Raw genomic sequence first — 26,828 nt, 5'->3', positions numbered from 1 at the left:
GGTAGCAAGCTCCACATGTCGACCGCAGATCATCCCCAGACCGATGGCCAAACAGAACGTGCCAATCGGGTCGTGGCGGATGTCTTACGCACTATAGCAACTCCCAAAGAGTGGAGCAAGCAATTGCCCTTTGTGGAGTTCGCTATAAATAACAGTGTCCACGCCAGTACGGGTGAGACACCGTTTTATATTAACGGACTGCGCCATCCTCGGACGCCAGTCTCGTTTGTGCGCAGCCCGAGTCTTAGTGGGGGAGGGCCCCTCACTATGCTCGGTGCGAAAGAGGGACATAGTTTCGTCAATATGACGATGACCCATGAGGGTATCATCTCAAAGACAGAAACTTGCCCTAGTGACCCTGCCAGTTTAGCAGTGGTCAATAAAACTACGCCTTATGACCGACCTCTTGGCGGTATCATAGGCGAGTTTGATGCTAAAAGCGTGAGCGAGGCTCAACGCTTTGTGGATGAGCGATTAGCCATCACACGTAAAGTCCGTGACGCAATGGCAAGCGCACAGGACAAGCAAAAAGAATATGCGGACCGAAATGGTCGCAAAAACAATGAACGCTTTAGAGTGGGTGAAAGTACTATTTAGTACTGCTACCCTACCTAAAAAACAGTTATTGTACTACCTAGAGGTACTACGAAGTTGTTGCCGCGTTTCATTGGGCCCTTTACGCTGGTAGAAGAGGTTGGAGACCTAAATTAAAGGCTCACCCTTCCCCCGTATATGAAGACGCACCCCGTATTTTACGTGGGTCGTCTGAAACGGTATGTAGAGCTAAATGAGGTCACATATCCCCATTTGTCTAAGGAGACCGATGGTGACGCCGACTGTAAGTCGAGCGTCGTTCGGGTGAGGGGGACGGTGAAGGCGAAAAGCTATCGGACCGATGCCTCCCACCACGAGCAGGACTTGGAGAGCGAGAGACGTCACGCGAGTAACGCGATTCCCTCAGCATTATCCGTTCGAAAAGGTCCAAGCGAGTCTTCAGGCGCTCATAACCCTGACGAGCCTTCGCTCGGACATCAACGAGATCCGAGGTCAGTCGTGAGACTTGGCTCTCGAGATCCGCAATACGTCGTTCAGCAGCGTTTAACGCCTGTGACTGAACGGACGAAGGTAAGGCAGCCGCGAGTAGTTGGGCGAGATCGCCACTCCTATCGGGCGCCGCCTGCACTAATGGATGCGGGTGGGAATCAACGCTGCCTTGTTGGAAGGTTGCTTGTCAAGGTATCAGATCCTCGTCCAATGGAAAGGTTACCCGAAGAGTTTTGACTCTTAGGAACTGATCGATACCCTACGTACTGATGCGCCCGGCTTGGTGGCTGACTATGAAAAGGTGCACCAGCTGAGGCCTCTTCGCTAGTCTCAAATAGACGAGCAGAAGTAGCGTTGGGAGAAGAAACAGGAGGTACAGTATCGCCCATGATTCTTTCACACGCAAGCGGGCGAAATTAGTTCGCTGCGACCGATGTTTCATCGCATCGGAATGCGGATGAAGCGCAGGAATTCCGCCTCGTATTGGCCGGGCGTTTCATCCGAACGCAACACGACCGGTAACGGAAAAAATACGCCCAAGCGATTTTCCTGAGCCCTCTATGATCTAAAGACGCCATAATAACTATGTGCGTCTACAAGAGCGCGCTCTAGGAGCGACGCTCTTGGCCCATTTCGACGAGGCCATTTAGATGGAGGGGGCATCAATGATATGTCACCCGTCACATAGCCACATCCTAAACGACTGGTTTGTGACACCGACTGAGCACGTTCACGTGTCGTCGGCGGAGCTTTAGGCTCAGAATCCTCTATGTCAGAACCATTATGAAGTATGGTCTGAGCATAAGGCGTTGTGGTAATACCCAACGGAGAAGCGGCTGCGCCTTTATGGGCAGCGCTCTCATTACCTGTCGCTGCGCTTTCCAGCGCAGACGATGGGACAGCATTCGTAAATGATGCTGCTCCATGTTGTGAGCCATGAGAGAAGTGTGGATGGGCAATAATGCCGCATCATTCTTCCTCATGAGCTCGTTGTCCGCATCACTACTATGAGGTGACGGCAACGGTGTCGACTCATTGTAGTCGACCATGAGCGACGGATCAACATCCTCACTGTTTAAGTGGCATGGATCCTTTAGCCCCGTAACGCGACAGCAGCAGTAGCTGTCGGCGTTTCGACTAAGGCATTGGACGCGGCCGGGGAATTAACGCGGCGTGTACGCTTAGTGCGAGGTTGAGTGGGCGTCTTCGCAGACGACCCACCAACGTGGTCCCTTTTAGGTGGCATCTTTGGCGCCGTGTATGGAAATACGTGCGCTGGCGTAAAGCTGCTCGCAGTTCCTCTCTCCTCTTTGTCGAATTTCAAAATGTAAATTCGTTCTTTAAGGGGGGGTGGTGTAACGGCTAAAGTTGCCCTAATGTTACACAGTCCCCGTTAAGTACACTTGGTGTACTTAAGGGGATGGTCAATTACTAAATTAAAGTAATTAGACCCAGCACTCGGGTGTGTTCACATTTGTGACCAACCCATGTGTATGTGATGCACATAGATGCATTCACATTAGGAGGGATGACGCCTAGCGTTATCCTTGATGACGGCTAGCGTCATCCGTTACGCGAGGTATCTAGAAAGATATGCTCGCGATACTTATTAAGTGTTATCTATAGAGATGACGTTTTGATTGGTAAAAATAGGTATTTATATTTATTACGATTAAATATAAATCAGTCTGAAAACTACTTCCAACTTAGTAAGTGCGCACGAGGAGCCGGATTACCGCTCCCGTAACGACACTTAACTAAAGTACTTAGTGCGTTGGGTGAGGCTGCTGACGCGCCCACCACAACTACCTCACTGCACACAAGAGAAGCTGGTTAAACCGCTTCCTCGCTGTGCTAGGGTGTGTGTCTAAGTAGAGCGTGGCCGCATTACGACGTGCCCGCCTGCACATTGCGTATGTCATTTCATGATTCCAAGAGCTTATAATTGTCAGTGAACGACCACAGGCTAGTCACTACAAGCGCTATGATTTATCGCGCACTGGACAAGTTAGTTGCTAGACCTTCCTTAAAAATCTGGGCAGATTTTGGGTCATCCATGCTTCTACAAAGCATACACCTTTTTACGTGAATGGCTTGCGCCACCCACGTATACCTAGCCTTTTTATGTTAGTTAGTTTAAGTAATGTGAAGATGTGTGATCTTGGAAGGCAGCTGACCTCGCATAAAGGTGAACAATCAAATTATGGAGTTGTGCTTTGATTCATGCGCTTTGTACCAATCAAATGAGTGTTACAGCTGACTTTGTTTCAGTAAGACGCTGCTGTACAAATATTCGTAGCCAGTGGTTGGCCAAGCGAGACTTCCACACGCAGATCGCTCCCATTTAGGCGAGGCAGCTCTCAAATATGGTTGTTGCGGGCATCGACATTGGCACAACTCACGGTTGCGTTGGCGTATGGCATAATGGCAAGGTCAACATCATTGCTAATGACCAAGGATTTCGCACTACGCCCACATACGTATGCTTTGAGGGGGAGGAAGTGATCGTAGGGGATACAGCGCTTAATAAGCTACCATCACATGCCGATAACACAATTTATCATCTTAAACGCTTACTGGGAAAAACTCACGAAGAGATTAAAGAACGCGACTTTGTCATTGAATGGCCCTTCAATGTCACGCACAGCACTGATGGCGTCGCAGTGGAGACACAGCGTAACGGTGAAAAGCACGTTGTTACTATTGTGGACTTTATGACGCTACTATTGCAAAATTTAAAAGAGTTGGCGGAGGATTTTACGGGCGAGAAGCTTGAGCACGTTGTTATAAGTAAGCCCGCGCATGCAAGCGATAAGTACACAGAACTGCTAGGCGCTGCTGCTAAACAAGCTGGTGTTGATGTGTTAACGTACCTTAGCGAGCCTTTAGCTGCTGCCATTGCCTACGGTCTCGATGAGTTTATTGACAATGACAAGATGGAGTACGTCCTTGTGTTTGACATTGGAGGCGCCACTCACGACGTAACGCTACTAAATGTCGACAAGGGTTTGTTTCAAGTCGTCGCCGGAAAAGGGAACGATACTCTTGGTGGCGAAAACTTTACTGCTGCCGTATTTGACCACTGCGCCAATTTTTTTCTGCGTAAGACGAAATTGGACGTAAAAACCAACAAGAAGGCGTCAAGCCGTCTTCGCAATGCGTGTGAGACTGCCAAGCGTTCTCTATCAACGCAAACGCAAGTAAATATTGAGGTGGACTCTCTCATGGAGGGCGAAGACTTTGCGCTCAAATTGTCGCGTCCTCGATTCGAGGAGCTCATCAGTGATTGTGTTTACGAGACAATTACTGAAATTGACGCCATTTTGGAGGAGAACGACCTTGAAAAGGAGGATATCGACCACATTGTGCTCGTTGGCGGGTCTTCGCGTATACCGCTCGTGCAGAATCTCGTTCAGAAACATTTTGAAGGCAAACATGTGCGCACGCAAATGTCGCCGGATGAAGCTGTTGCGTACGGGGCCACGATTGAGGCCTCTTGTCTTGCTGAGCTAGTGGGCGCACCCGAGCCCAAAGAAGCGTTAAATTTGGTAAACGTGGTGCCATTGAATCTATCCGTGGCTCTCGCTAATGGAAGTGTGTCGGAACTAATCCACCGCAATACTATCTTGCCTGCTTCGGCCACTGAAATATTTACGACCTCACACGACAACCAAGAAGCTGTGTACTTGCATATTTTCGAGGGTCAGCGCCTTATGGCCAAGGACAATACTCTCGTGGCGCAATTAAGCGTGTCGGGGATTACCCCGCTGCCGAAGGGAGATGCCGAAATTGAGGTGACATTTGCTGTGAGTAGTAAGGGCGCCCTTACAGTGACCGCCTCGGAGCGCAAAGCTGGCCAAAAGTCACTGGAAGTGACCCAAGAAGCTACGCGACTGACGCCTTCGGACGTTGCTGCTATTGTAAAGAAGGCTGAAGACGCCGCCGACGAAGACGAGGAGCTACTGGGAGAGCTGGAAGACGCTGAAGAGGCGGCAGAGGCAGAAGAGCTGGCCGCCAACGCCCCGGATTGTGAGAACGTTAGTGCTCCGGTCGTGTCTGTTGTGCCTGCCCAGGATCTAGATTAAACAACACGCACGTTATTTGCAAGCTATGTACCTTGATATAAGAACGTTTTTCGGTCTGTAGTTTTGACCAGAGCAACAATTCAATTGGGTAAAAGTAGTCGTAGGGTGCCTTAATATATCTAGAACAGGCATCATGGATGATGACGTGAAATCCGCGGCGAGTGCAATGAATGTATGTGGCTATGCGCTGCTTTATTCTTCATTACGCCTTTTCTGATTGCCCACTGTCGTATTTCCTTCTAATCTTGGCTTTGGCTACATTAGGACCGAAGCGCTGATCTTGACTTTGGTAATTTAGTGTATTTCATGAAGAAGTTAAAGTAGCGCTTCATCTCTTACGATGTTTTTTGTTGCAGAGGTCTCTGTCTTTGGAACGGATGAGCTTGAAAATGGAATTATCTCTCCAAGGGTCAAGGATTATCTTATTGGTGCAAAAGCTGCAGCGCTAGGAGAAGACGGCAAGCCCGTTCGGCCTACGGGTGCATGTGGCTGCTTCAGCTTGGCATTCTACCAGCCGGTGCGTGGCTCTAACTAGTAGGCCCAGTGGTGTTCAGTGCCGTCTAATATTGTGTCGGGATTGCAGTACTTTAATGTTGACACGTCAGACATACAGCAACGTCTGATGCGTGCGCTATTACCGTTTATGAAGGATCCAGCGTTCTCTGAGCTCGCACTGGAGTCGCCAGATGCTTATGGCCCATTTTGGCTCTCCGTGACGCTCATCTTTTTCCTGGCATCATGCAGTAATGCCGCATCATTTCTCGACTACGAAGGCAATCGAAACGACTGGTCGTATGACTTTAGTCGCCTCGCCTCGGCCTACACACTGGTAGAGATTTTTCTGCTTGGCCTCCCCACACTCATCTGGCTAGTCGGAAAATATTTTCAAGTGCCAATGACATTACTTTTTCTCTTGTGTCTTTATGGCTATTCCTCGTTGATGTTCATCCCGGCCGCGGTAAGTTGTTGCTGGGTTGCCGTGTGGCCTGACAAAAAAACACTTACATTGAAAAATACATTTGCATCTAGATTTTATGCATCTCGCCTGTGGACGCCGTGGACTGGATTGTAATGCTGATTGCAATGGCTTGGTCGCTATACTTTTTACTTAGCAACCTCTGGCGCGTTATTGGAGAGCATTTGACCAAGGAAAAGATGTTGCCAGTGCTGGCAATTATCAGGTTTGAATAATGTATACAGTATTAGCGAAAAGTCTTTTTTTTTAAAGCTCGCGTGTATTCTGTTTCTCTCGCAGCGGAGCTCATCTAGTGTGGGCTGCTCTTATGAAGCTATTGTTTTTTTAATATGACGTATTATCCTTTGAAATACAAGTACATTTTGAAAGTTCATCAAAGATTTTGGGATGTTCTGGAATGCATTGCTTAAAGATGCATATGACATTATGTACTTACTATTTACTACCATGGCAAACGAGATAGCAAGTAAATTGCGACAAAAATATTCCCTTGAAAAAGCATATATAGATTGCCTAGACGATCTCAATTTCCTCCTCGTTGTCGCTGTCGAACAACGTCCCATTCTCAGCATTCAGCATAACTTCTCGCTCGCCCTCCATTGTTACGCTCAACTTCTCGAAATCTATGTCTTTGCCAATCGTGGTTGGTCTATCTGACCGATTCCTAAGCAAGCAAAGAAAGTTATTCAACATTTGATCACTTAAGGCACACGACACTACTAGCTTACTTGAGGAAAAGCGCTAGCCGAACATACTGCACCGCATTGCGCAGTGCCAACACAGAGTCTGCCGCAACCTCTTCCAGCTCACCCAAAACGCCCTCTTGGTTGAAATACTCGACCAACGAGAATATACTCATGACTAGAAACGGACATGTCAGCACCAAATTGAGAGACCTGTCACTTCATCCAACCCACCCAAGACGACGACGTCAAAAATGTTGCACCACTTGTGCCAAAAGCGCTGTCAATTTTATTTTTTTACTCTGGTAAGACGCCACAATTTCCTGTTTAAACGTAGAGCCTATCTCACCTTTCTAAAAGCCATTACCCGCAACAACACCTCGAAAACGAGGAGCACACTGACCGCGACCTCCAACGAAATGAAAATCAAAGACGACGGACTAGAGTTTCAACACACAAGCCGGCAAATAAGTCGCTTGCTCAACGTTAAAGCTACCAAGAAGCATACGTTTTCCAGCTATTCAATCCAGTCTGCAGTCATTAATTTACAAACAGATAGGTAAACGTCAGAATATAAAACTATCTCGAGAGGTGTTTCAGTTCTTACCCACGTCGCGCACACTAGGCTGGAGATGACCATAAAGAAGTATACGAGACGATAGAAATGGGAAAAGTATAGCCGACTGGAAATCGTCATGAAGTATTCCATACACCCGATGCGTAATGATGCCGGCTCCGCCGCACATGCCATTTATGTGCAACTAATGATTAGTGACGATTTTAGCTAACAGTATTGGTTAATAAAGCGTTATGGAAAGTGCTGACTCGACGTCACGTTACTTCCACCCCAGAAGGTATGAGTAAAAGTCTTTATTAATGTGTCCGCACAGACGCCAATGGCAGACAGGCATCTTACCCCTTGACGTTCAGCTTAACACACTATGTCAAATTGGTCAATGCCTATGCAAAGGAATTACTTAAATTAACTTGGACGATTGTAATATACATACATTCTTAATACCTCCACGTGCGTGCACTCATGGGACTTGATTGTATTTATTAAATAATTACTACGTAAACATCACAAATGCCGTTCAAAACTTTTTTGTATTAGAATCATACATGCTCAATGAATGATAGATTGAAGCTCTCTTTGACACCCTGTAACAAAATTCGCAGCACCTGATGTCTATGATGTTGGCGATTAGATTGAGTTTATTCAACATGTGATATGCCACATATACCCATACGACTACCCTACGGCCCACAAAAGCTGTGTTTAATTAGTATTTAAAAAATGGCAGAACAAAATACTCGGGTGTCTTTAATTTGAGCACACTGTAATTTAATTTTGATTTGGCTTCTTTTTTATTAGAAAAGGTCAATTGGTTGCCAGAGCTCACATTGCGCTACCTAGCACCCATCTTATTCCATCGGAACACTTATCGATGAGCAGAACCAAAAAAAGTAGCCGTGTCAAACGCAATGCTGACGCGGATTTAGCTGAGCTTAGCAAAAAGCAAAGGACAAATAAATCCGACCTAGCAAATGCAGCTCCTACTGCAACTGAGGTTGACCAAAAGGGAAGTCGTCAATGGGCCAAAAGTACTTTTACCAAGCTTCTGGGCGGAATGTCGATGGACATGTTTTTGTCTGACTATTTTGAGAAGAAGCCGCTTCACGTTCGCAAAGAAGAGAAGGGCCAATTATTTAATAGCAATTTGTTTTCGCGCAAGAAGATGCTTAAGATTATGGAGAAGCAGTCGGACCCATTCAGTTTCGGGAAGGACCTTGCAATCTGCAAATATGTCGATTCAAAACGCGAAAATTTCCATGACGAGGCATGTAATGGCCAAGCGTCAAGCAGACAGGTGGCCAGATTATTGGACAGTGGATATAGCTGCCAATTTTACCAGCCACAGCGTTACGCGGACGGACTGTACGAGTTAAATGCTGCACTTGAGGAAGCTTTTGGTGGTCTGGCAGGTGCGAGCGCTTACTTGACGCCTGCGAATGCTCAGGCTTTAGCTCCGCACCACGACGATGTGGAGGTGTTTGTGCTCCAAACTCAGGGCCGCAAGAGGTGGAAACTTTATCGCCCACTGGTGGAGCTAGCGGGTGAACACAGCTTGGATTTGACCGAAGATCAGATTGGCGAGCCTTGGATGGAAATAACCGTAGAAGAAGGAGACTTGCTCTATTTTCCACGTGGAGTCATACACCAGGCATGCACGGATGAAAATGAATTCTCTACGCACGTGACTATATCAGTGTATCAACACACGTCGTGGGCTAACTTTTTAGAGGTGGCGTTACCTCGCATTATTCGACAAGCCTTTGACTCAAACGTCGAATTTCGAAAGGGGCTTCCTGTTGGGTACTTAAATTACATGGGCACTCAATTCGTAGCAGACACAGTGAAAGCAACGGAATTTACGGCCACGTGCAAAAAGTTAGTTGGCAAACTTGCTGCTTATGTGATTGAAAAGGACTTGCAAGAGGCCGCTGATGAAGCTGCAATGGACGTACTTGCAAATCGTTTGCCGCCTTTAGGAGAGAACCAGAGCAAGGAAGATGACGAATTTAGCCGGAGTTTACTTGACAGTAATTTCAATGTTCATTTCAAGAATCGATCACATGTTCGTTTGACGATGGGTGAAGATGCTCTGCAAGAAGCATTTGTTGCGGTGTATTTCTCGCTGTACAATTGCCGGCGGCATCACATGGGCCTTTGCACATGCGATGGCGAATATGAAGACGAGCGGAGCAAGACAGATGATGACGATGAAAAGAGTGACGAGGAAGAAAGTGAAGAAGCTGGCATTGACGACGGATATGAAGTGGACGAAGATGTGACAAAAGCTATGAGACAAATTCCACCACAACCGAAGAGTGTTGTTTTTCCAGGCGACCTGGCGCCTGCACTTATGAAGTTGTATGCATCGTCTGGGGCCGCGCCTTGGGTGTCGATTAATAAGCTAGCAGAGGTTGCTGGCGATGAGACTGCAGTGCGCGGAATGGTCCTGCGATTGTGGTCTGAGGGACTCATAGAAATTACGTCACAGTCGTGCTGAATTATAAAGTAACGATATCATAGAAGCATAATAGATATAGTTGCAAAGCATCTACGATGATCTCGCAAATATTAAGCTACCACACTGCTCCTCTGATTTTTTTCACCACTTCATTTGCTTATACAAACTTGACTGCTGGCTACTTACGAGTTTCGAAGCAGACTCTTTATCGAATGCAATCCATTATGGTTTGACTAGTATCTTCCGCCTCAGAACGTACGGCCATCTGCGAATTGCAGCAAGATTTAGTATGAAGTAATACATCGACATCATACAGAGCATACCTGCAGAATCATGCTACCGCTCTGTTCGTCCAAAGATATTCTCGATTTTACCAATGCTTTAATACCACCCACAAACATGCCAGAGAGCAAAAGAATGTGTGCCTTGGCTTTTGGCTGAGGCACAGACGTATTCTCACAAGGTTGCATGCCAAGGTTTTCAATAACTGCAGCCACGCCTTCCACGAGGCTCTTGTATTTTAATCCATAGCTGCCCTTTACTTCGGCGCTACCGCCAAGGTGCTCCCAAGCTGAACGAAAGTCAGTTACCGGTACCTTAGCCATCAAGTCTGACGCGCCGATCTCAATGTCTTCCATCGGGTATTCCTCATCAAAGCCATCGTCTTCAACCTCCCCGGTCGAAGGATTCACCTCGTGCACTTTAAATTTTAACTACAACAGTCCATACCATCCTGTCAGCTATCGCTGACTTCAGACAAAACAATATTGAGATAAAACCTACTTCGACGTTAGCAAGTTGGACAATGGGGTACAGACCATCACCAATGTATTGCAAGCAGATATAAGAAGATCCAGTCTTGCCATACGCCAGCCTTTCAAGAGGGACAATCGAGTGAACTTGCCACACATCCTCCGGCTCCATGACAAATCCAACGTGTACGTTTGTGAGAAGCTGGTCGTTCACGGTATTCAACACTTTAAACTGATAATGCGCGACATCATTACAGTGTCAGAAGCAGTATTCCTGATGCAAAAGAGTTTACTCAAAATATTACCTGGAGCACGATATGCTGCGCGAACACATGCTTCGTGCAACTGACGACGTATTCTGTTTCGGCTTCTGTAAGCTCCAGACGCTTAGATGAACAGAATAGAGCACCAAGCTCAGCAAATTCTGGAATCTGTTAGCACATATGGGATTCTTAGCATGCCAAGATAGGTAACAAACGATCGATATATACCGTGAAAAGCTCCTTGACAACGTCCTGGGGTTCCGGTGTGGCATCAGTCAAAGGCGTTTCATCAGTCTGGACATCTTCAGCGTTTGGTTCGACAGCCTCTTCGATTTCTTCGACGTGTGGCAGAGCATCGAAAGTTAACGGACCATCCGTCGGTCGCAATTCGTATTGATCAATTGATTTCTGAAGCGCTGTGACACTCATTGGAAAATCCTCGACAAGAAGCGTCCGGCTAATCACCTCCTCACCTTCCAAAATCGAAAGGTACGTCGTAGCACGGTCGCGAACTTCGTCATCGTCATCAAGCTTACAGCACTGCAACAGCGACGAAACGCTAATTCGGAGCGAAGCAACGCGAATGGCAAATTGAGCAAGAGCTGACACGGCTGAAGCGCGCACAGGGGCGTTTTCGAGAATAATGCGGTTGCGTATAAAACGAATGTACAGAGCGGGTGCTGATGTAGTCGGCCCCTTTTGCCCCAATACGCGCAGAATCTTGGTGGATAATTGAGTAAACTCACAGTCTTCGATAAATTCGCACAAGTGAAGCAGCGCAGCTTCCTTGCACTCTTGAATTCGCTCAATCAGAAATAAAATCGCATCCGTAATCGTCTTCTTAAATTCAAATCCACCTTCTTCACGAAGAAAATTTGCGAGAAAGTTCAAAAGTACGCGATGCTTCTGAGGATACTTTACGCACAGATTCTTGATGGCCTCCACGACTACAATCTTAAATTCGTCGGCAATATCGCCCATAAAAGTGGAAATTTGTTTCATGAGTCGGTCTACACTAGACTCGGCTCCTGTAAATACAAAGTGATAGTAATACAATTAATAAAAGCCGCATTAGGCTGGTAACCAAATAAATTACCAGTCTTTAATAGCGTAGTTATGGCTAGAGTTGCAATTGATCGGTTGTTATCCGTGATGAGCGCCTCCATGTCTTCATTGCAGCGCGTCACAAGCATTGGCTGGGAAAGTGCCAATTGATTCAGAGTTCGAACAGCAGCAAAGCGAAGAATTGGCTTCGATGAGCTCAAAAACAGTTGCAGAACAACAATTGCCTGTGTCAGGTCTCTCGAATCTACGGGCAGGGCGCAGAGTGCCCTGGCAGCTTCGTAAATAATTATCTATCCATTTCCAGTTAAAGCGACTCGTCAGCGACTGACTTTACTTGCCGTATTCATTGTTAGCGATGGCGTACCTCGTTCTTCTGACGCAACATCTTTTGCAAAAAAGCATACAGTGGAGCCGTATCTTGACCCGTGGCAGTTTCTCGCAACAGCGCTGCCGTATAACGAATCAGTAAGCAAGTAGCAAGGTTCGAGCGCAAATTGGTCTTTTGAAGTTGCGTAATGAACTTGGATACTGCGAGCTTGTCGTGTTGCCGAATCTGGTAGAGCAACAATACGCCATGGTATTGCACCATATCGTTCGTCGAATTTGCGGCCTCTTGAACCTCATTTACCCACCGACGCACGATTTCGGGATTGCTCTTCATTAAGTGAATACCTGACACGAGCGCTGAGCTTGCTACAAGAGCATTGCGGTCGACAATTGCTTGTTTAATATAACGCTCAATAGCATTTAACATCGAGCCCTATTGACATAAGCTATTAGATTTTGCCATTTCAAACTGATTACGACGAAAGCTTTTTCTTTAAATGAAAGCGTACATCGATGATACGGCAGAGCACTCGGATGGCATTCGCGCGGTACAAGTCGACGTCGGAGCTCATGTCTTTAGTCAGACTCTGTGTCACGATGATGACCTATTAATGCATATAAGGCGTCAACAGATGCGTCTTCTACGAATTTACATGTGGCAATAGCTTCCGAAAAAAACGATATTAATATACCTCGTCAGCGGCCGTGGCCTCGGCCACCTCTTTAATAAACAGGTACATCATACGACGCAGGTTGGCGTCTTTTGATTGAAAGAGCTTCGTGACGCCAAAAAATACAGCAGTAGTCTCTGCACTAGTGAAAGGTTCCCCCTGTGTCAGAATGTGCAACAGCTTGGTGATCAGCTGACAGCATTTCTTGGGGTGGCGTGTCACAGTATTAGCATCCGAAAAGATCTTGGTTTCCTGTAAGACCGTAGCCTTATCTAAGCCTTGGAAAGGCGAAACTAAGCGTACAAGAAAGAAAATATTGTTAGATTCATGCGATCGAGGGAAACAAGCGGATCGCACGAGTTTGTCTAAAAGCGCATCGTCAGCATGAACCGTACTTTGCTCTTCCTCGTCGTTTTTAAACTTCTCCTTAATATCCGCCATGACCGAGGAGATTGTCATGGATGATCCGCTACGGCTGGAGTCGCCTCCACTTCCGTACGTGTCCTGACTTGCTCCCAGCTTCATTTTCAATCGGTCCTTTAGGGCAGCTTGGATCTAGTATAAGCCGCGTGGACACAGTTGTCAGCTGTTTTTTTTGGGATGCTACAGTATCTGGCCTATTAAAGAGCCCTTGGGATTGCTCCACCAATTAATTATTAAGGTATCACGTTCCGCCAATCACTTTACTCAGAGCGAGCCGACCTAAAATGACGCTATCATTTCAAGACTGACCATCTCTAGAAATTTATGAGACGCGCGGGAATACGGTGCAAGAAGAGCAGTCCTGCCTATATTGAACCATTCCCAGATTTGACTTGTGTTGTTAAAGCGACGCATTAGATTAACCTCTTCATCGATAACTATGGCTAAAACTCCCTCCAAGAAGGCCGCCAAAACCGTGGCCAAATCCGGCAAAGGCAAAGGCAAGAAGCGTGTTGAGTCGTACTCGACTTATATCTACAAAGTACTTCGTCAAGTCCACCCTGACACGGGTATCAGTAAGCGCGGCATGTCAATCATGAACTCTTTTATCAACGACATCTTCGAGCGGATTGCATCAGAGGCTGGCAAGCTCTCACGCTACAACAAGAAGTCAACACTTTCTAGTCGTGAGATCCAGACCGCTGTCCGTCTTATGCTCCCCGGTGAGTTGGCCAAGCACGCCGTTTCGGAAGGCACAAAGGCCGTCACGAAATTTACCTCGGCCTAATTGAAGATCAGTTTACCTTAATGTATTCAAATTCGGTGTTTGTTAACACCACCCTCACTCGAGAAATTTGTCAGCTCTCTTTGACCGTAGCTAGTGCGAAATAGTTCGCCTAAGCGCTATTACCGTTAATATAGACTAACCTGGTTTTCGCGTGATACATTCATATCAATCTCGTCTTTAATAAGTAATAAAAATTGATTCAATCAGGTAATAGTTTCATCAAATAATGCTTCAGTCGTTCGAACATGGGTAATTGAGGTTAAATTTTTTTCGACACTTCGAACGCATGTGAAATCAAATGAAAGATAGTAAAGCTCACGATGAAGCAAAATTTTGTCAATTGTTGAAATTCAATTCGGTCCAATGATAATTTTACCCCAACCAACAAGTGGAATAAGCCAGTTGAAGTAAGAAGAAGAATAAAATGACTACGTTGATACCAACGAAACTATTATATTTATATTATGAAATAGCCAATAATATGCTGCCGCTTTGTTCTTTTTAAATGGGTGGTGTCTAAATACACCAAAAACGTAAAGCAGCGGTGAAGCTAGCGTTCTTATTAAAAGATAATGAGCTCGACGGCACAGATTGGCAGCTAGACGAAGAAGAATTATGAACGTTCACCACGAATGCGACGGGCCAACTGAATATCCTTCGGCATAATCGTGACACGTTTGGCGTGGATGGCGCACAGGTTGGTGTCTTCAAAAAGACCAACCAGGTAGGCTTCTGCAGCCTCTTGCAAAGCAAGAACAGCTGAACCTTGGAATCGAAGGTCTGTCTTGAAGTCCTGAGCAATTTCTCGCACAAGACGCTGGAACGGAAGCTTGCGAATAAGCAGCTCTGTCGACTTTTGGTACCGGCGAATTTCACGCAAGGCGACTGTACCAGGGCGGTAGCGGTGAGGTTTTTTAACACCGCCGGTAGCCGGGGCCGATTTACGGGCGGCTTTGGTAGCGAGCTGCTTGCGGGGAGCCTTGCCACCAGTGGACTTGCGAGCTGTCTGTTTGGTACGAGCCATACTTTTTCTTCGACGCAGCTAGAGTACTTAGAAGGGAATTTGAGAATGAGAAGTTTTAGAGAATGACACTCTGACGTATGTCTCCGCCAATCATAAACGTCAGTACTTAAATGAACTAAAATTGCCCAATAGATAGGCAGAACTTACACTCCGCTACAAAATTCAGCTATGCAGTTCCCGGATGCGAATATAGTCAGGTCACTAAAAATAAAAAGTATGAATTTTACTCATTCTGCAATTTCCAACTTGGAACCAACCACTCTAAATCTTACCACTTTCAGAAATCGAACAACGTAGCAATGTCTGGACGTGGCAAAGGTGGTAAAGGACTCGGCAAAGGCGGCGCCAAGCGTCATCGCAAGGTTCTTCGTGACAACATCCAAGGCATCACCAAGCCTGCTATCCGTCGTCTTGCGCGTCGTGGTGGTGTTAAGCGTATCTCTGGCCTTATCTACGAGGAGACCCGCGGTGTTCTTAAGGTATTCCTTGAGAATGTGATCCGCGACTCGGTGACTTATACCGAGCACGCCCGCCGCAAAACTGTAACTGCAATGGACGTCGTCTACGCACTTAAGCGCCAAGGTCGCACTTTATACGGATTCGGAGGATAAATATAGAAAGTTGTGCCATTTCGCTGTCGTTGCTGCAGTATTCGACACGCAAGATTTTCGCCGTGTTGTTCCGCTTTTCGTCATTTCATTTGGTGTTTGAGCACCACCCATTTCGAAGATACTGACTTTACACATTTTTACGTTGTGCGCTTCTTGCATGCTCGTTATGCAAAGTAATGTGTCTAGTATGTACGGTTTTTATTTCTTACCTTCGAGCAAATATTAAACATTCTTGGGATAGTTTTGGCACAATTAAGTTAATGAATTGTGTTACTCTGCAAGCCTTGATTTTTCTATTTCTAGTAAGATCTATGAACAGATGAATCTTATAATTTGTTGTTGCTTTGACATAACAATGGTGTTGATTAAGCGTGTCGCTTACGGACTCTTCAGGAGCGAAACAATGCTATACGTCCTAAAATGTCGTTCGCACCATCTATTGATTACGTGATGCAACAATTGTAGTAAAAAAAATATACGTGGCGAAGATGGTAATGCTCGAATCAAGAGATTAATTGCATGCCAACTGGGTGCATAATAAACACGTCCAAAAGTTCTTGATGTGAACACCGAAGTTCTAGCAACGGATAACGAGAAGTGCGTATAGCGATTTGGTTGATGATTCCTGAGCGCTCCAATTCGTCACAAATAAACAAAAGGGCGCGAAGACGCGGAATTGGCTCAAAGGAGTGAGTTTTACACAAAATCGCAAAGCGCTCAATCACAGCTTCCAGCTCGACACCCCTTTTGCTTATCCCGCGCGTTGCAATTGAGCGTGCTTCCATCTGCAAAGCAATCAAAAAGGTACACTCAAACTTGCTGCACGCACCTAGTCGACTCATCGGTGCTGACACTGACATGGCTTGCTGTGCCTCGTGCAGATCTTCGCCGGTTACAAAGAGCTCATCTTTAGCATTTGCTGCAGTACTCCTTTCGAGCTTAGTAAGCCGATGTAAACAAACTTCGGCAGACTTGCGGCAGAGCGACAGTGCCTGACGCACGTCGCCGGACTGGTGCGCCAATGTCTTGGCACAAATTTGAATAGCCTCGTCACTAAAGATATCGAGCTGAAAGAGTCGCTGCTTTATAATATTTTCCAGCTGAGCCCGAGTATATGCCGGGAAAGTGATGCGATGACCACCTAAGCGACTGCGAATTTTCGCAGGCATTCGCTCTGGAAGGTCCATTGTGTTGGCAATGCCAATAAGGATCAGCTTGGCTGAGGCGGAAGTCTGCCACTCGAGTAAGTTGTACAATACCTGATTTTTTCCCGCCAGCATAAAGTCCATCTCGTCCAACAATACCAGTAACATGGGCCGCGTCGAACTAAAAGAGTTGAATTCACGCTGTAGAATCTCGCAAAGTCGCGCGGCACTCATGTTTGCTCGCAAAGGCTGAGGTTCTTGCTTATTAGTTTTTGACGGCTGCAATGCCTTCCACAAGACACTATAAGCGACGTCCGGGCGCGGCATATGCAGACCATTAACCTCCACCCACGCGAATTCGCATAATTTCGCGTTATCTCGCTGTTTCTCGAGCGTACGGATGACTTCTTTGACGATTGACGTTTTGCCAGCGCCTGGGAGGCCGCTAATGTAAATGGGACCACCGGCACTCTGATGCTCGATAGATGAGCGCAGCGCGGTGTAAATTTCATCGCGCTCATTTTCACGCCCTGTCATCACGCGTGGTAGGCTCGACAGCTGCAATTCCCGACATGCGCATTGAAGTCTCTTCACCGCGGTATCAATGGCTGAGAATTGAGCGCTTTGGGCGATACCAAGATTTGGCATTAGTAATCATGTCATTTACGGCAACTTAATAGAACCAGTTTAGAAATGCAGCTTAGAAATAAGTGGACCTATTTTTATGTAATTTACAAGATAGATGGCTTTCGTAAGATCACTACCGAAAAGGGGCATACCGTCTAATAGCAAATCTTGATGATACGAATGAGAGCAGGTATGAGTAGAAGAATTAATTCCAGCAAAATAAGGTCAATTGCAACAGAGTGGCCAATCATCGCACTCTTGCCGCAATAAGTCAGAACCTAAACCTTCGTGTCGGTGATCACATGCAACTCGGCTTGACGTCTCGCACTGTCGCTTCTATGATGTCAAAATACGAAGTCCCTCCTTATAGACTTGCTATATTACGTGAAGCCATAAATTAACCCTGACGCAGCGTCAGCTGTGACTCATTTTTCTTGCGACATACTTCACTTATTTGGCTCTTACATCTTTTAATACAACATGACTGTTTCACTTTAAAGCCCACTTGTCGTGGCGGCTTTCTGATTTTAAAATCCTGCTAATGAACAGCGTCCTGTTAAACATACGTTTATGGTCAGCTCAGTAAGATACTAGACTGGCAAAATTTCAATGCGCCACAACCTTGGAACTTACTCAGACCAGTTGTGGTGGAAGTGAAAAGTCATAAGCCAGGCGCCACCAATAACGCTGATCCACTTGGTTTTCACGAAGTCTCTGGTGTCGGTCACCAGGCAATTTGCTGAAATTGTCGTTGCCTACACCAAATCACTTATCTTTCGTGCTCATCAGCAACACTTATTTTCACTTCGGCTTACTAGCACTTAAGCACCACAGCCTTCGACTTCAGCCTGACCTTTGCTCTTAACACTTTGATGAAATTCACTCTACTGATGCAAGCGGCAATGGGCGTGGCTTCCACTGCCTCAGCCGTCATGGAGGATATCACGATGTCTCTGGCCGGCAGTGGTTTCGAACAAGGAACAGTGCAAGCATTCAATGATCGCTCGACGTTAAATAGTAATGACTACATGGCTCCATTCTCGACAGAAGACATTTCAAACCTTTTCCAGCGCAACGGCAACTTGACCAAGTTAGCTCCGATCGTCAATGTGGCTTCGAACCTGCTCGATAAGCCATTACCCACAAACAAATGGTGGGGAAACCTCATTCACGCCGCAACACAAAACATGGATACAGTCGCCGACCCAGCGTGGTCCAACCCGTATGCGCTTAAGTTTCCGAAAGAAGCACCTTACGGCATCCAGGTTTGCTACTCTTATACGTATCGTATCATGGCTAAAGAGGTGGAAGGTGCCGTCAAATTTTACACACACGCGTTTCATAACGATCTTACACTATCGGCGACAGAATTCGCGTCGACGAAACCCGACTACGAAATATATTCGTTTAGCGATTTGGGCGTCAACGCTCGTACTTGCGTCTCGGGTAGTCGTACCTGCATGGATTCTTCTCTCGTACATGGAATGACTTTTATCTCCGCCAATTACTCTGGTCTTACTGCAAGCGTCGTTTCGAAATACGCGATGACCCTTGTAAACACTTCAACCGCAGGCAAGTATGTCGTCCAATTGCCAAACAATCAGACGTGGGTCATCTATTCTAGTGACACCAGCGCCTCTTTTTCGATCGATCAAAATCAAACTGCTCTAGTATCGAATGCAGCCTATACTGGTATGCTTCGAGTGGCAATTCTTCCCGACGGCAGCGACCAAAATGTATATGACGCCTACTCGTCCTGTGTCATCATTGGCGGTGATGTGGTAATGGAGTCTCGCACTAGCTACTCGTTACAGTGGACAACTGAGGGGAGTTCGTGCGACAATGTCGGTCTTCTTCACTTCGCCCTACCTCATCACGTGGATGTCATGAGCGATGTTACCACCACGCAATCGAGTGACGCCATTGTCTTATACTCGGCCACCCGCGGACAGATGGTTGGTCAAGTAACTACGTCCGGAAGTTGGATCCTTACAGAGGACGAAATGGAGGAAGATGTGGACTTTTACCCCAGCAACAAGCCGTCTGCTGACGTAGTCTCCCAAATTGACTTGCTGTCGATTCTTCAAAAAGACATTGATGGCGACTGGAAATTAATCACAGGTAGCTGGTACTTTAACGGCAAAGCATACCAGAAATACGCTTCACTGTGCTTAATGGCTGCGGATAGCTCCGTCGTGGGTGAAGATGTGACGCTTTTAAATAAGTGTTTGACGAAGCTCAAGGCGCTTGTGGAACCCTTTCTTACCAACACGCTGGAATCGCCTCTTGTTTACGAAACCGCATACAAAGGCATTGTGACCAGCCAGGTTTTCACTGCTAACGACATCAACGTGGAATTTGGCAATGGAATATACAATGACCACCACTACCATTACGGATACTGGGTCGTGGGGTCTGCTATTTTAAAAAAACTGGATCCGACATGGTCGGGCATTTCCCAGCTAGACACAATGGTGTGGACGCTACTTCGCGACGTGGCGAATCCGAGTGCGGATGACGTATACTTCCCCAAATTTCGTCATTTTTCATGGTATTTGGGTCATTCGTACTCTCACGGTGTAACTTCCATGGCTGATGGCAAGGATGAAGAAAGCACATCAGAAGACATCAATTTTTGCTATGGCTTGAAACTCTGGGGACAAGTTTCAGGTAACAAGGCTGTGGAAGATTTAGGCAGTCTCATGCTGCGTCTAAATGCTCGTGCCGTGCGCACCTACTTCCTAATGACATCAGACAACACCATCCACCCGCCTCAATTCGTACCAAATCACGTCACAGGCATCTTCTTTGATAATAAGGCAGACTACGCGACGTGGTTTAGCCCCGAAATTCACTGCATTCATGGTATTCAAATGCTACCAGTATCACCAGTCAACGGCTTAGCACGCACGACGACGTTTATCCAGGAAGAATGGGATAACATCTTATCAAAGGAACCGATTGTGACGGGAAACGATATAAGCAACGCATGGTTGTCGCTATTGTTAGTGAATGCAGCTGCCATCGACCAAGCTGATTCGCTAGCAAGGCTGGCGACGGTTGCCATGGATGACGGTCTCACGCGTTCGTGGGCTTTGTACAATGCAGCATCTCGTGGCAACATTTCGACTGCCGCGAAAAATACGCCAAGCATCACAATAACGACGCCTGCTATTCCCACACCCATTGCCACCGCCTCCTCCCCAAGTGTGAATCCTATTTCCAAGACGACGCCAAGCCCAGCAACGGAAACGCCCGCCTTCCCCACTGTATCTCCCGGTGCAGCCTTTAATACGCCAACAATTACGGGCGCGCCACCGCTTGCCACGGTACCTACGCCTGCTACTGTGCCTGAGTCCATCACAGCTACGCCGTGTCCCAACTCCAAAATTGGTGTCACTACATCGACCTCTTGGAAGAACTTTATAGATTTAGACAACTAGGCTTGTTGCACAAGCCCATGGTTCGCTGTATATACTTACTTGTATGTCGAGTGAAAAATCATTCAGAAACGTGAGTTGCGCATTGCGTGTCGAAACTCTTGTGCCTTCAACTTCGTCATGATATCGTACTTGAAGCGAAAAAAAATTAAATTTTCATTCATGAAATTCGTAAACACCCCATCATCAAAATGAAAAATTTCTATACATTTGTTTCAATCTACTCGGGCCACTTCAATTAATTCTATTTTAGATCGACAAATTGCCTTACATAATGGCCGTACTCAGAGCAGCCTGAGCCTCAGGACTCATTTGCGCAATAATCTCCTTCATCTGGGCTTCATAAGCCTGTAAAAGTCCACGCACGCAAACCTTCACTTCAGCTTGGGTTTCTTCTTCCACACTAGACGTGGAAGCAAGGGCCTTGGCATATACATCAAGCACTTGCGGCATCAGGTTAAGTACAACGTGGTTCTGCGAGGTCACGAGGCCATTCAGGCATCGAAAGCACACGGGACTTTCGTCCATGTCAGCTTTTAGCGGAAGAGCGCTCAAAAACACAGGTAGCACGGCCTCTAAGGGCATCTTGGCGCTGCCAACCATAATCATGCGGGCCACAGCTGCACATGCGTTGTCCGTCACAACTTCGTCATTACCTGAAGTCTCAAACAGAGGCCGTAGAGCCTGAAGCATCTGCTCGTATGCGCTAGTAAGTTTTTCACCGCTAATTTCTGCAAGAACACCCATGCAAAAAGCGCTGTTGGCCTTCAGTACGTAGTTATCTGACGTAAGACCCTGCAGGACCACGGGATACACGCTCTCCACTAGGCCTAGAGCACCAGGTCCCAACTCACGGAGCACCTCGGCAAAGCAACCAACAGCAGCGGCACGATCGCGCACAGCCCGTAGACCGGTAGCAAACGCCAGCAGCGCTGGAAAAAGCTCCTGAAAAGCGGACAGAAAGTGTTCGCCGTAGCATTTAGCAAGTACGCCAATCAGCTCCGACGCACTTTCAAGCACTGACCCCCCTTCTTCTTCGTCGTCGTCCTCGTCCTCTTCGTGAGTCGTTTGACATATGTGCTCGTGAGCAAGTACCGTCTTGGTAATACGCATCAGCTCATTCATATGGTCCATCGTAACGACGGGGCCCACACGGGCGCTCATGGCTTTGATTGCGTTAAAAGTCTTCTCGACAACAACTTCTTCAGGGTCTTCCAAGAGCTCTTCCACCAAACTCTTCATCACAGCAGATGCAATCATAGCATTGTTGGGCGACAAAATGTTCTTGTTAAAGTCGCCCTTATTCCAAACCTGCACGTCGCTGCTCATGGCATGTGAGGCTTCAAATGAGCAGATAACAAGAGCAGCCAAAGCCTCAGCCACTGCACCACGTACGTCCTCATGAATGTACTCAGTAAGTGGAGCTAAAGCCTCGAGAAATTTCGGAATGTATGGCTCAAACACAGCGCCACCGCAATTTAAAGCAAGCTCCTCTACGGCTGCGACAGCGCGTACTTTTGAGTTTAACGCGTCTGTTCGAATACTGATATGGCGCAACACGTTGTCGTCTTCGTTCTCTTCATCGTCAGAGTCCACGCCACCAAGAACATCCTCATCGTCGTCCATTACGCGAAGTCCTTCATCGCTTACAATGGCTTGCAGCACGTGCATGGCAGCCTGCTCAAGGAACGGTGCAAACTCTTCCTTGAAGATGCTTGAAACGTTAATAAAGTACACGAAAGCTTGTTCCTTGAGCTCCGAGTCGTCAAGCTCAAATGATGAAAAGACGAACGGCATTGAAGGGGCAAAATACGGACGAAAAGGCTCTTTGCCGAGAGCCGTAGCCAGATAGCCTAGGCACTCAATCGCAGCACCCCGCAAAAAGTAGAATTTCGGATCTATGATGCCCCAAAAGGGCTGGATAAGCTCAGCAACTGACGGGAAATAGGGCAGAAAAGCGTCCTTGGCCCCAATAGCAATAGAACCAAGCGCGTCCAGCGCCATTTTCTGCAATTGTGGAGATCCTGTACGAAGCACAGCTACTAATTTGGTCACGAGTGTGTCAAGATACGGCAACACCTGATCACTCTCCATGCTTTGTGTAATTTCATCTAGTACATACAAGGCCGTGGCCTTGATCACCTTGGATGCATCGTCAAGTAGAGTGAGGCCAATTGGTAGAATATCGGTGTAGTGGTCCGTTATTAAGGGCTGCAGGAACTCGGCAAACTGACCGAGAGCAAAACACGCGGCCTCACGTACGTGCTGATCAGGGTCCTGAGCAACGCGGTACACAGCAGGAAGTAGCTCGTTCAAGTTTTGGCACATGAACTCACAACACCCTTCTGATAAAATACCAAGTGTCAGCACACCAGCCTTGCGCTTACGGGCGTCCTGAGCAGTAATGTATTCGTTGCATATACCAAACACCACTGGGTTCAAATACTTGGCAGGCACACTCAGAGCGAGAGAGTCAAGTGTCTGCTGAGCCATGTGGCCCGGAGAATCGTCGTCCTCATCTTCGTCTTCACCTCCCGTCTTGCCCTCACGCTCGAGCAGGTTCGAGATGAGACCACACGAAACGGCTTCGTCGGCAGCAACAATGTCTAGCATCGTCGTGAAGATTTTGGCAACGAGACTCTTCTTTCCAATGGTCTTGGGCTTCTTCTTAATAAATTCTCCCATGGCATAACTGGCTGATGCGCGAGTACTTGATTCAAGCTGATTTGCAAGGATAATCTGGAGCAATAACTCAATAAATTGGGGAAAAGCTTGGTCTAAAATAGGAAACGGATGTGATGCAATCTCGGAGAATACGTCCATAAACTCTACAGCCTCAGCTTCGGCCCCGTTGGCCACGCACTGCTGTAGTACAGTGATCATAAGCGGCACGAGGTCGCGAAAGCCACGAAGGTCCGATTCTTCAAGAAATTCAACAAGGCTACAAGCTGCACGCATAGCACCTACGCGCACCTTAAGGTTTTCGGGGTCTTGCAGAGCTTTAGCGTATAGTTGTTTGAGGTCATTAAAGTGCGGTTGGAGCGACGTGCCCATACTCTCGCCCAATAGCTGCAATAGCTTCATGCTCATTTCACGCTGGTCAACATTAGCACTGCTGGCAGAGGTATTAATAAAAATCATGAGCTCGGGCCATTTGCCAAGGGGCACTTCGTGCAAAGCCAGCGCTGAGATGAGCGACGCTACAGTAGAGCGCACAACGTGCACGGGATCTTCAGCTGCACGACTGAGCAGTACCTGCTTAGTCTGGGCCTGAGCAGTAGCCTCTAGCTTAGGCCAATGCTTAAATATCTTCTTTCGCAGCATGAGCGCGGCCAGCTGTCGCACTTCGGGCTTGGTCGATAGTTGGAGTTGCAAAAGCAGTCCCCCAACTGATGCGATCTTCTTGGTGTAGGCCTTGAGCACCACTTCTGCCTGCTTGATTTGCTCCGTATCCGGGTGCGTCAGCTGTAGCAGACACGCCTCCAGCTGCTCTGGCGTATAGTCAGCCATGGTTGTCAATCAATCAAGATAAAATGAGTGATTAACGGCAAATGCACAAATGACTGGTCAACGCTTAAACCTCAAAAATATGATATTTGTCGAGCCGATTAAGGGTCAATCTCGCAAAACTATCTCGAGGTGAACTTGAGATATAATGTTGACTAAAACTACTATTGATGGACTCAACGAGATTATAAGAATACAGTAGAACCCCTCTGAAGTAATACGCTCTAAAGTAATAATACGTCCTAAGTAATAAAATTTCGTGGTCCCGAGTTGGGACTTAAGGTTAAAGTAATATTTTGCCAAAGTAATAAAGTAATATTTTTAAAGCCCCACTATTAGTAGACACATACCCCAAAAGTAATATATTAAGTTGTATCTAAAAAAAAAAATTTTCAAATAACTATACTTCTTTTGCCAGTGAGTGACTTGCTTCTTTCCAGTAATCTGTATCCTTTCAAAATCGTCCAAAACTTCATTCAGTTTCCTGTGAGTCGTGGAAGTATCACACTCCCTCTGCATGAAGTACAGTTTACACAACCTTATTGCATCAAGGACGTCCTTGGCTTTCACGGGGGCTGGCACTTCGCTATCATCCGCATCGGGAATCCCTCCTTCCACTTCTACAGGCAAAGACAATCCATGTTCTTCCATTGTTACTGCCACAATGTCTTCTACGTCAGGACTATAGGCGACCTCTCTCTCCAAGGGGTTGTTGAGGATGGCGTTGATGTCCATTGGATTGCGGTACAGTTGATCATTCTGTAACATCAGGTCATCTGCAACATTTGCGGGGGGTTCGGTCGCCCTAGCAGGAACTTGGATGTTCAAGCTTGATGTCCGAATTTTGCAGTGATTAAAACAATTACGAATAGTTTCCTTGGTCACCATATTCCAGGCCTCCACAGCCCACACCATCGCCTTCAAAACATCCACTTTTTTATGCGCTTCCACATTGTCAAGTGTTTCATCCAGCTCCAATGCTCTTAGCAAGTTGCGATTGAAAATTTTCCTGTAAAAGGCCTTCAAAGTTCGAATAATGCCTGCATCACAAGGCTGAATTCGGGAAGTTGTGTTGGGCGGCAGGTAAAGGATTTTAACATTGGCCAGCTCCGGCAAGCTGTCAATTGGAACATGAGCAGGACAATTGTCCATAATCAGCAGCACCTGTCTTCTCCCCATCCTCCGATTAAACCATTGTAGCCATTCCAAAAACAATACACTGTTCATCCAAGCCTTCGGGTTTGCCCTGTAGTGGCAGCCAAGGTTCTGACGATTGATATTTTTGAGACAACGGGGATTCAAGTATTTCCCAATCACCCAAAGTGGGACACGATCTGAGCCATCTCCGTTGGCACAAACAACAAAAGTTAGCCGTTCCTTGTGCTGCTTGCGGCCCTCCAGTTGCTTCGTTGCAAGTGAACGATCAGCCTAAAGTGAGGAGGCAATAAATTTTAGTATTTGAAGTTGCTTCCAAAGTGATTTCAACTGGCCCCGACATACCTGAAGTCGGTAAAACAAACCCGTTTCATCCATATTGTAGATATCCTTCCATTCATACTGATCCAAAACTTCTCGAATTGCGGGTAAGGATTGCTCGAGTATCTCCATGTTAACCGAACCGCTCTCTCCATGTCTCACTCGCTCTTTGATTCCATATCGAGCTTTGAACCTGTTCAACCAGCCATTGGAGAATTGAAACGTATTTGTGTCTTGATCGGGGTACAGTCTCTCCAAAAAAATCCTCCCCTTTTCTTTATAAAGTTCACCCGAGAGATCCATGACATCTTCGTAAGTTCGCACAAATTTGTAAAGTGCCTCTTCCATGAGAGGGTATTCTACAGTCTTCTGACGCTTCGCATCCATACTAATTTTTGCTCCGTCTCCTGCACCAGCTTTTTCACCTTGGGAGATCCAGTGCTCCTGCTGCTTGAGAATCTTGGAAATCGCAGCTTGACTGACAGTCATGCCAAATTTCTCTACCACCCATTGTGCAATATCCTTCTGTGTTCCACTGGTATCACGCTTCCTTTTACTGATAGCTATGCGGATTTCATTAGTGATAGGAGCATGAGCAACCTTCAGGTGTGCTTTCGCCATTTTTTGTGTTAAGTTTGCAGTTCTTGCTTAGACGTTTAGATTTGCCGTTCCCGTTCTGTACTTCTTATAAATATTTTAGTTTAGTTAAAGTGTCAAAGTTGAAGCTTCACGTCGAGGGTTAGGGTTAGGTAATGCGTCAGCTGCACATTGAGCTTCCTAAACGAAAATTTTCTGGAGAGAAGAGGTTGGCATCTAAAGTAATAAAACGCATAAAGTAATATTACTTTTCGGTCCTAAGAGTATTACTTTAGAGGGGTTCTACTGTA

The 26,828-nt window shown here is 46.6% G+C and overlaps 11 protein-coding genes across 11 annotated transcripts in view; 6 read left to right on the top strand and 5 right to left on the bottom strand.

Moving 5' to 3' along the window:
- Nucleotides 1-3,410: 3,410 nt before the first annotated feature.
- CCR75_000647 (uncharacterized protein) lies at nucleotides 3,411-5,129 on the top strand (the record flags this gene model as incomplete). The annotated part of the gene is made up of 1 exon (XM_067958753.1): nucleotides 3,411-5,129. One exon carries the CDS (start codon nucleotides 3,411-3,413, stop codon nucleotides 5,127-5,129), a length of 1,719 nt encoding a protein of 572 aa, XP_067814571.1.
- Nucleotides 5,130-5,241: 112 nt separating this feature from the next.
- Nucleotides 5,242-6,433, top strand: CCR75_000648 (uncharacterized protein; the record flags this gene model as incomplete). Its single annotated transcript, XM_067958754.1, has 6 exons — nucleotides 5,242-5,301; nucleotides 5,394-5,418; nucleotides 5,486-5,646; nucleotides 5,713-6,087; nucleotides 6,159-6,310; nucleotides 6,358-6,433. Exons 1-6 carry the CDS (start codon nucleotides 5,263-5,265, stop codon nucleotides 6,431-6,433), a joined length of 828 nt encoding a protein of 275 aa, XP_067814397.1. The 5' UTR covers nucleotides 5,242-5,262.
- A 185-nt stretch (nucleotides 6,434-6,618) lies between these two features.
- Nucleotides 6,619-7,534, bottom strand: CCR75_000649 (uncharacterized protein; the record flags this gene model as incomplete). Its single annotated transcript, XM_067958755.1, has 3 exons — nucleotides 6,619-6,769; nucleotides 6,834-6,966; nucleotides 7,396-7,534. The coding sequence occupies 3 exons, from the start codon at nucleotides 7,532-7,534 to the stop codon at nucleotides 6,619-6,621; spliced, it is 423 nt and encodes a 140-aa protein (XP_067814396.1).
- A 676-nt stretch (nucleotides 7,535-8,210) lies between these two features.
- On the bottom strand, nucleotides 8,211-13,448 carry CCR75_000650 (uncharacterized protein). The gene is made up of 10 exons (XM_067958756.1): nucleotides 13,297-13,448; nucleotides 12,923-13,194; nucleotides 12,740-12,835; nucleotides 12,268-12,663; nucleotides 11,935-12,193; nucleotides 11,067-11,866; nucleotides 10,881-11,006; nucleotides 10,607-10,807; nucleotides 10,147-10,536; nucleotides 8,211-10,088 (listed from the first exon to the last, which is right to left on the bottom strand). The coding sequence occupies exons 1-10, from the start codon at nucleotides 13,424-13,426 to the stop codon at nucleotides 10,029-10,031; spliced, it is 2,730 nt and encodes a 909-aa protein (XP_067814629.1). The 5' UTR covers nucleotides 13,427-13,448; the 3' UTR covers nucleotides 8,211-10,028.
- Nucleotides 8,237-9,862, top strand: CCR75_000651 (uncharacterized protein; the record flags this gene model as incomplete). The annotated part of the gene is made up of 1 exon (XM_067958757.1): nucleotides 8,237-9,862. One exon carries the CDS (start codon nucleotides 8,237-8,239, stop codon nucleotides 9,860-9,862), a length of 1,626 nt encoding a protein of 541 aa, XP_067814630.1.
- A 315-nt stretch (nucleotides 13,449-13,763) lies between the features above and the next one.
- CCR75_000652 (uncharacterized protein) lies at nucleotides 13,764-14,111 on the top strand (the record flags this gene model as incomplete). The annotated part of the gene is made up of 1 exon (XM_067958758.1): nucleotides 13,764-14,111. The coding sequence occupies one exon, from the start codon at nucleotides 13,764-13,766 to the stop codon at nucleotides 14,109-14,111; it is 348 nt and encodes a 115-aa protein (XP_067814628.1).
- A 613-nt stretch (nucleotides 14,112-14,724) lies between these two features.
- On the bottom strand, nucleotides 14,725-15,135 carry CCR75_000653 (uncharacterized protein; the record flags this gene model as incomplete). Its single annotated transcript, XM_067958759.1, has 1 exon — nucleotides 14,725-15,135. The coding sequence occupies one exon, from the start codon at nucleotides 15,133-15,135 to the stop codon at nucleotides 14,725-14,727; it is 411 nt and encodes a 136-aa protein (XP_067814407.1).
- A 299-nt stretch (nucleotides 15,136-15,434) lies between these two features.
- On the top strand, nucleotides 15,435-15,746 carry CCR75_000654 (uncharacterized protein; the record flags this gene model as incomplete). The annotated part of the gene is made up of 1 exon (XM_067958760.1): nucleotides 15,435-15,746. One exon carries the CDS (start codon nucleotides 15,435-15,437, stop codon nucleotides 15,744-15,746), a length of 312 nt encoding a protein of 103 aa, XP_067814350.1.
- Nucleotides 15,747-16,249: 503 nt separating this feature from the next.
- CCR75_000655 (uncharacterized protein) lies at nucleotides 16,250-17,539 on the bottom strand (the record flags this gene model as incomplete). The annotated part of the gene is made up of 1 exon (XM_067958761.1): nucleotides 16,250-17,539. The coding sequence occupies one exon, from the start codon at nucleotides 17,537-17,539 to the stop codon at nucleotides 16,250-16,252; it is 1,290 nt and encodes a 429-aa protein (XP_067814353.1).
- Nucleotides 17,540-18,390: 851 nt separating this feature from the next.
- CCR75_000656 (uncharacterized protein) overlaps nucleotides 18,391-26,828 on the top strand; it is a gene marked incomplete at its 5' end in the record, with an annotated part of 10,059 nt that continues 1,621 nt past the window's right edge. The window contains 2 exons of the mRNA XM_067958762.1: nucleotides 18,391-20,911; nucleotides 22,548-22,649. Coding sequence (XP_067814408.1) covers nucleotides 18,391-20,911; nucleotides 22,548-22,649 — 2,623 coding nt within the window. The remainder of the gene's footprint in view (nucleotides 20,912-22,547; nucleotides 22,650-26,828) is intronic.
- CCR75_000657 (uncharacterized protein) lies at nucleotides 21,226-24,468 on the bottom strand (the record flags this gene model as incomplete). Its single annotated transcript, XM_067958763.1, has 1 exon — nucleotides 21,226-24,468. The coding sequence occupies one exon, from the start codon at nucleotides 24,466-24,468 to the stop codon at nucleotides 21,226-21,228; it is 3,243 nt and encodes a 1,080-aa protein (XP_067814409.1).

Source organism: Bremia lactucae (assembly GCF_004359215.1).
Source record: "Bremia lactucae strain SF5 chromosome Unknown BlacSF5_NotPlaced_200_SHOA01000120.1_2678225bp, whole genome shotgun sequence".
NCBI classification, from domain to species: domain Eukaryota; phylum Oomycota; class Peronosporomycetes; order Peronosporales; family Peronosporaceae; genus Bremia; species Bremia lactucae.
Note: the sequence above shows the minus strand (reverse complement) of the source record. Positions and strands in the feature narration are given on the sequence as shown.

What these genes read in the sequence shown, in the direction of transcription:
- CCR75_000650 (XM_067958756.1), bottom strand. Translation starts at nt 13,426, where the DNA reads ATGAAGCTGGGAGCAAGTCAGGACACGTACGGAAGTGGAGGCGACTCC. An exon ending in AGGCCACGGCCGCTGACGAG is followed by an intron (nt 12,836 to 12,922) that starts GTATATTAATAT and finishes ATGCATTAATAG; the next exon opens with GTCATCATCGTGACACAGAG. An exon ending in TGTTGCGTCAGAAGAACGAG is followed by an intron (nt 12,194 to 12,267) that starts GTACGCCATCGC and finishes GGAAATGGATAG; the next exon opens with ATAATTATTTACGAAGCTGC.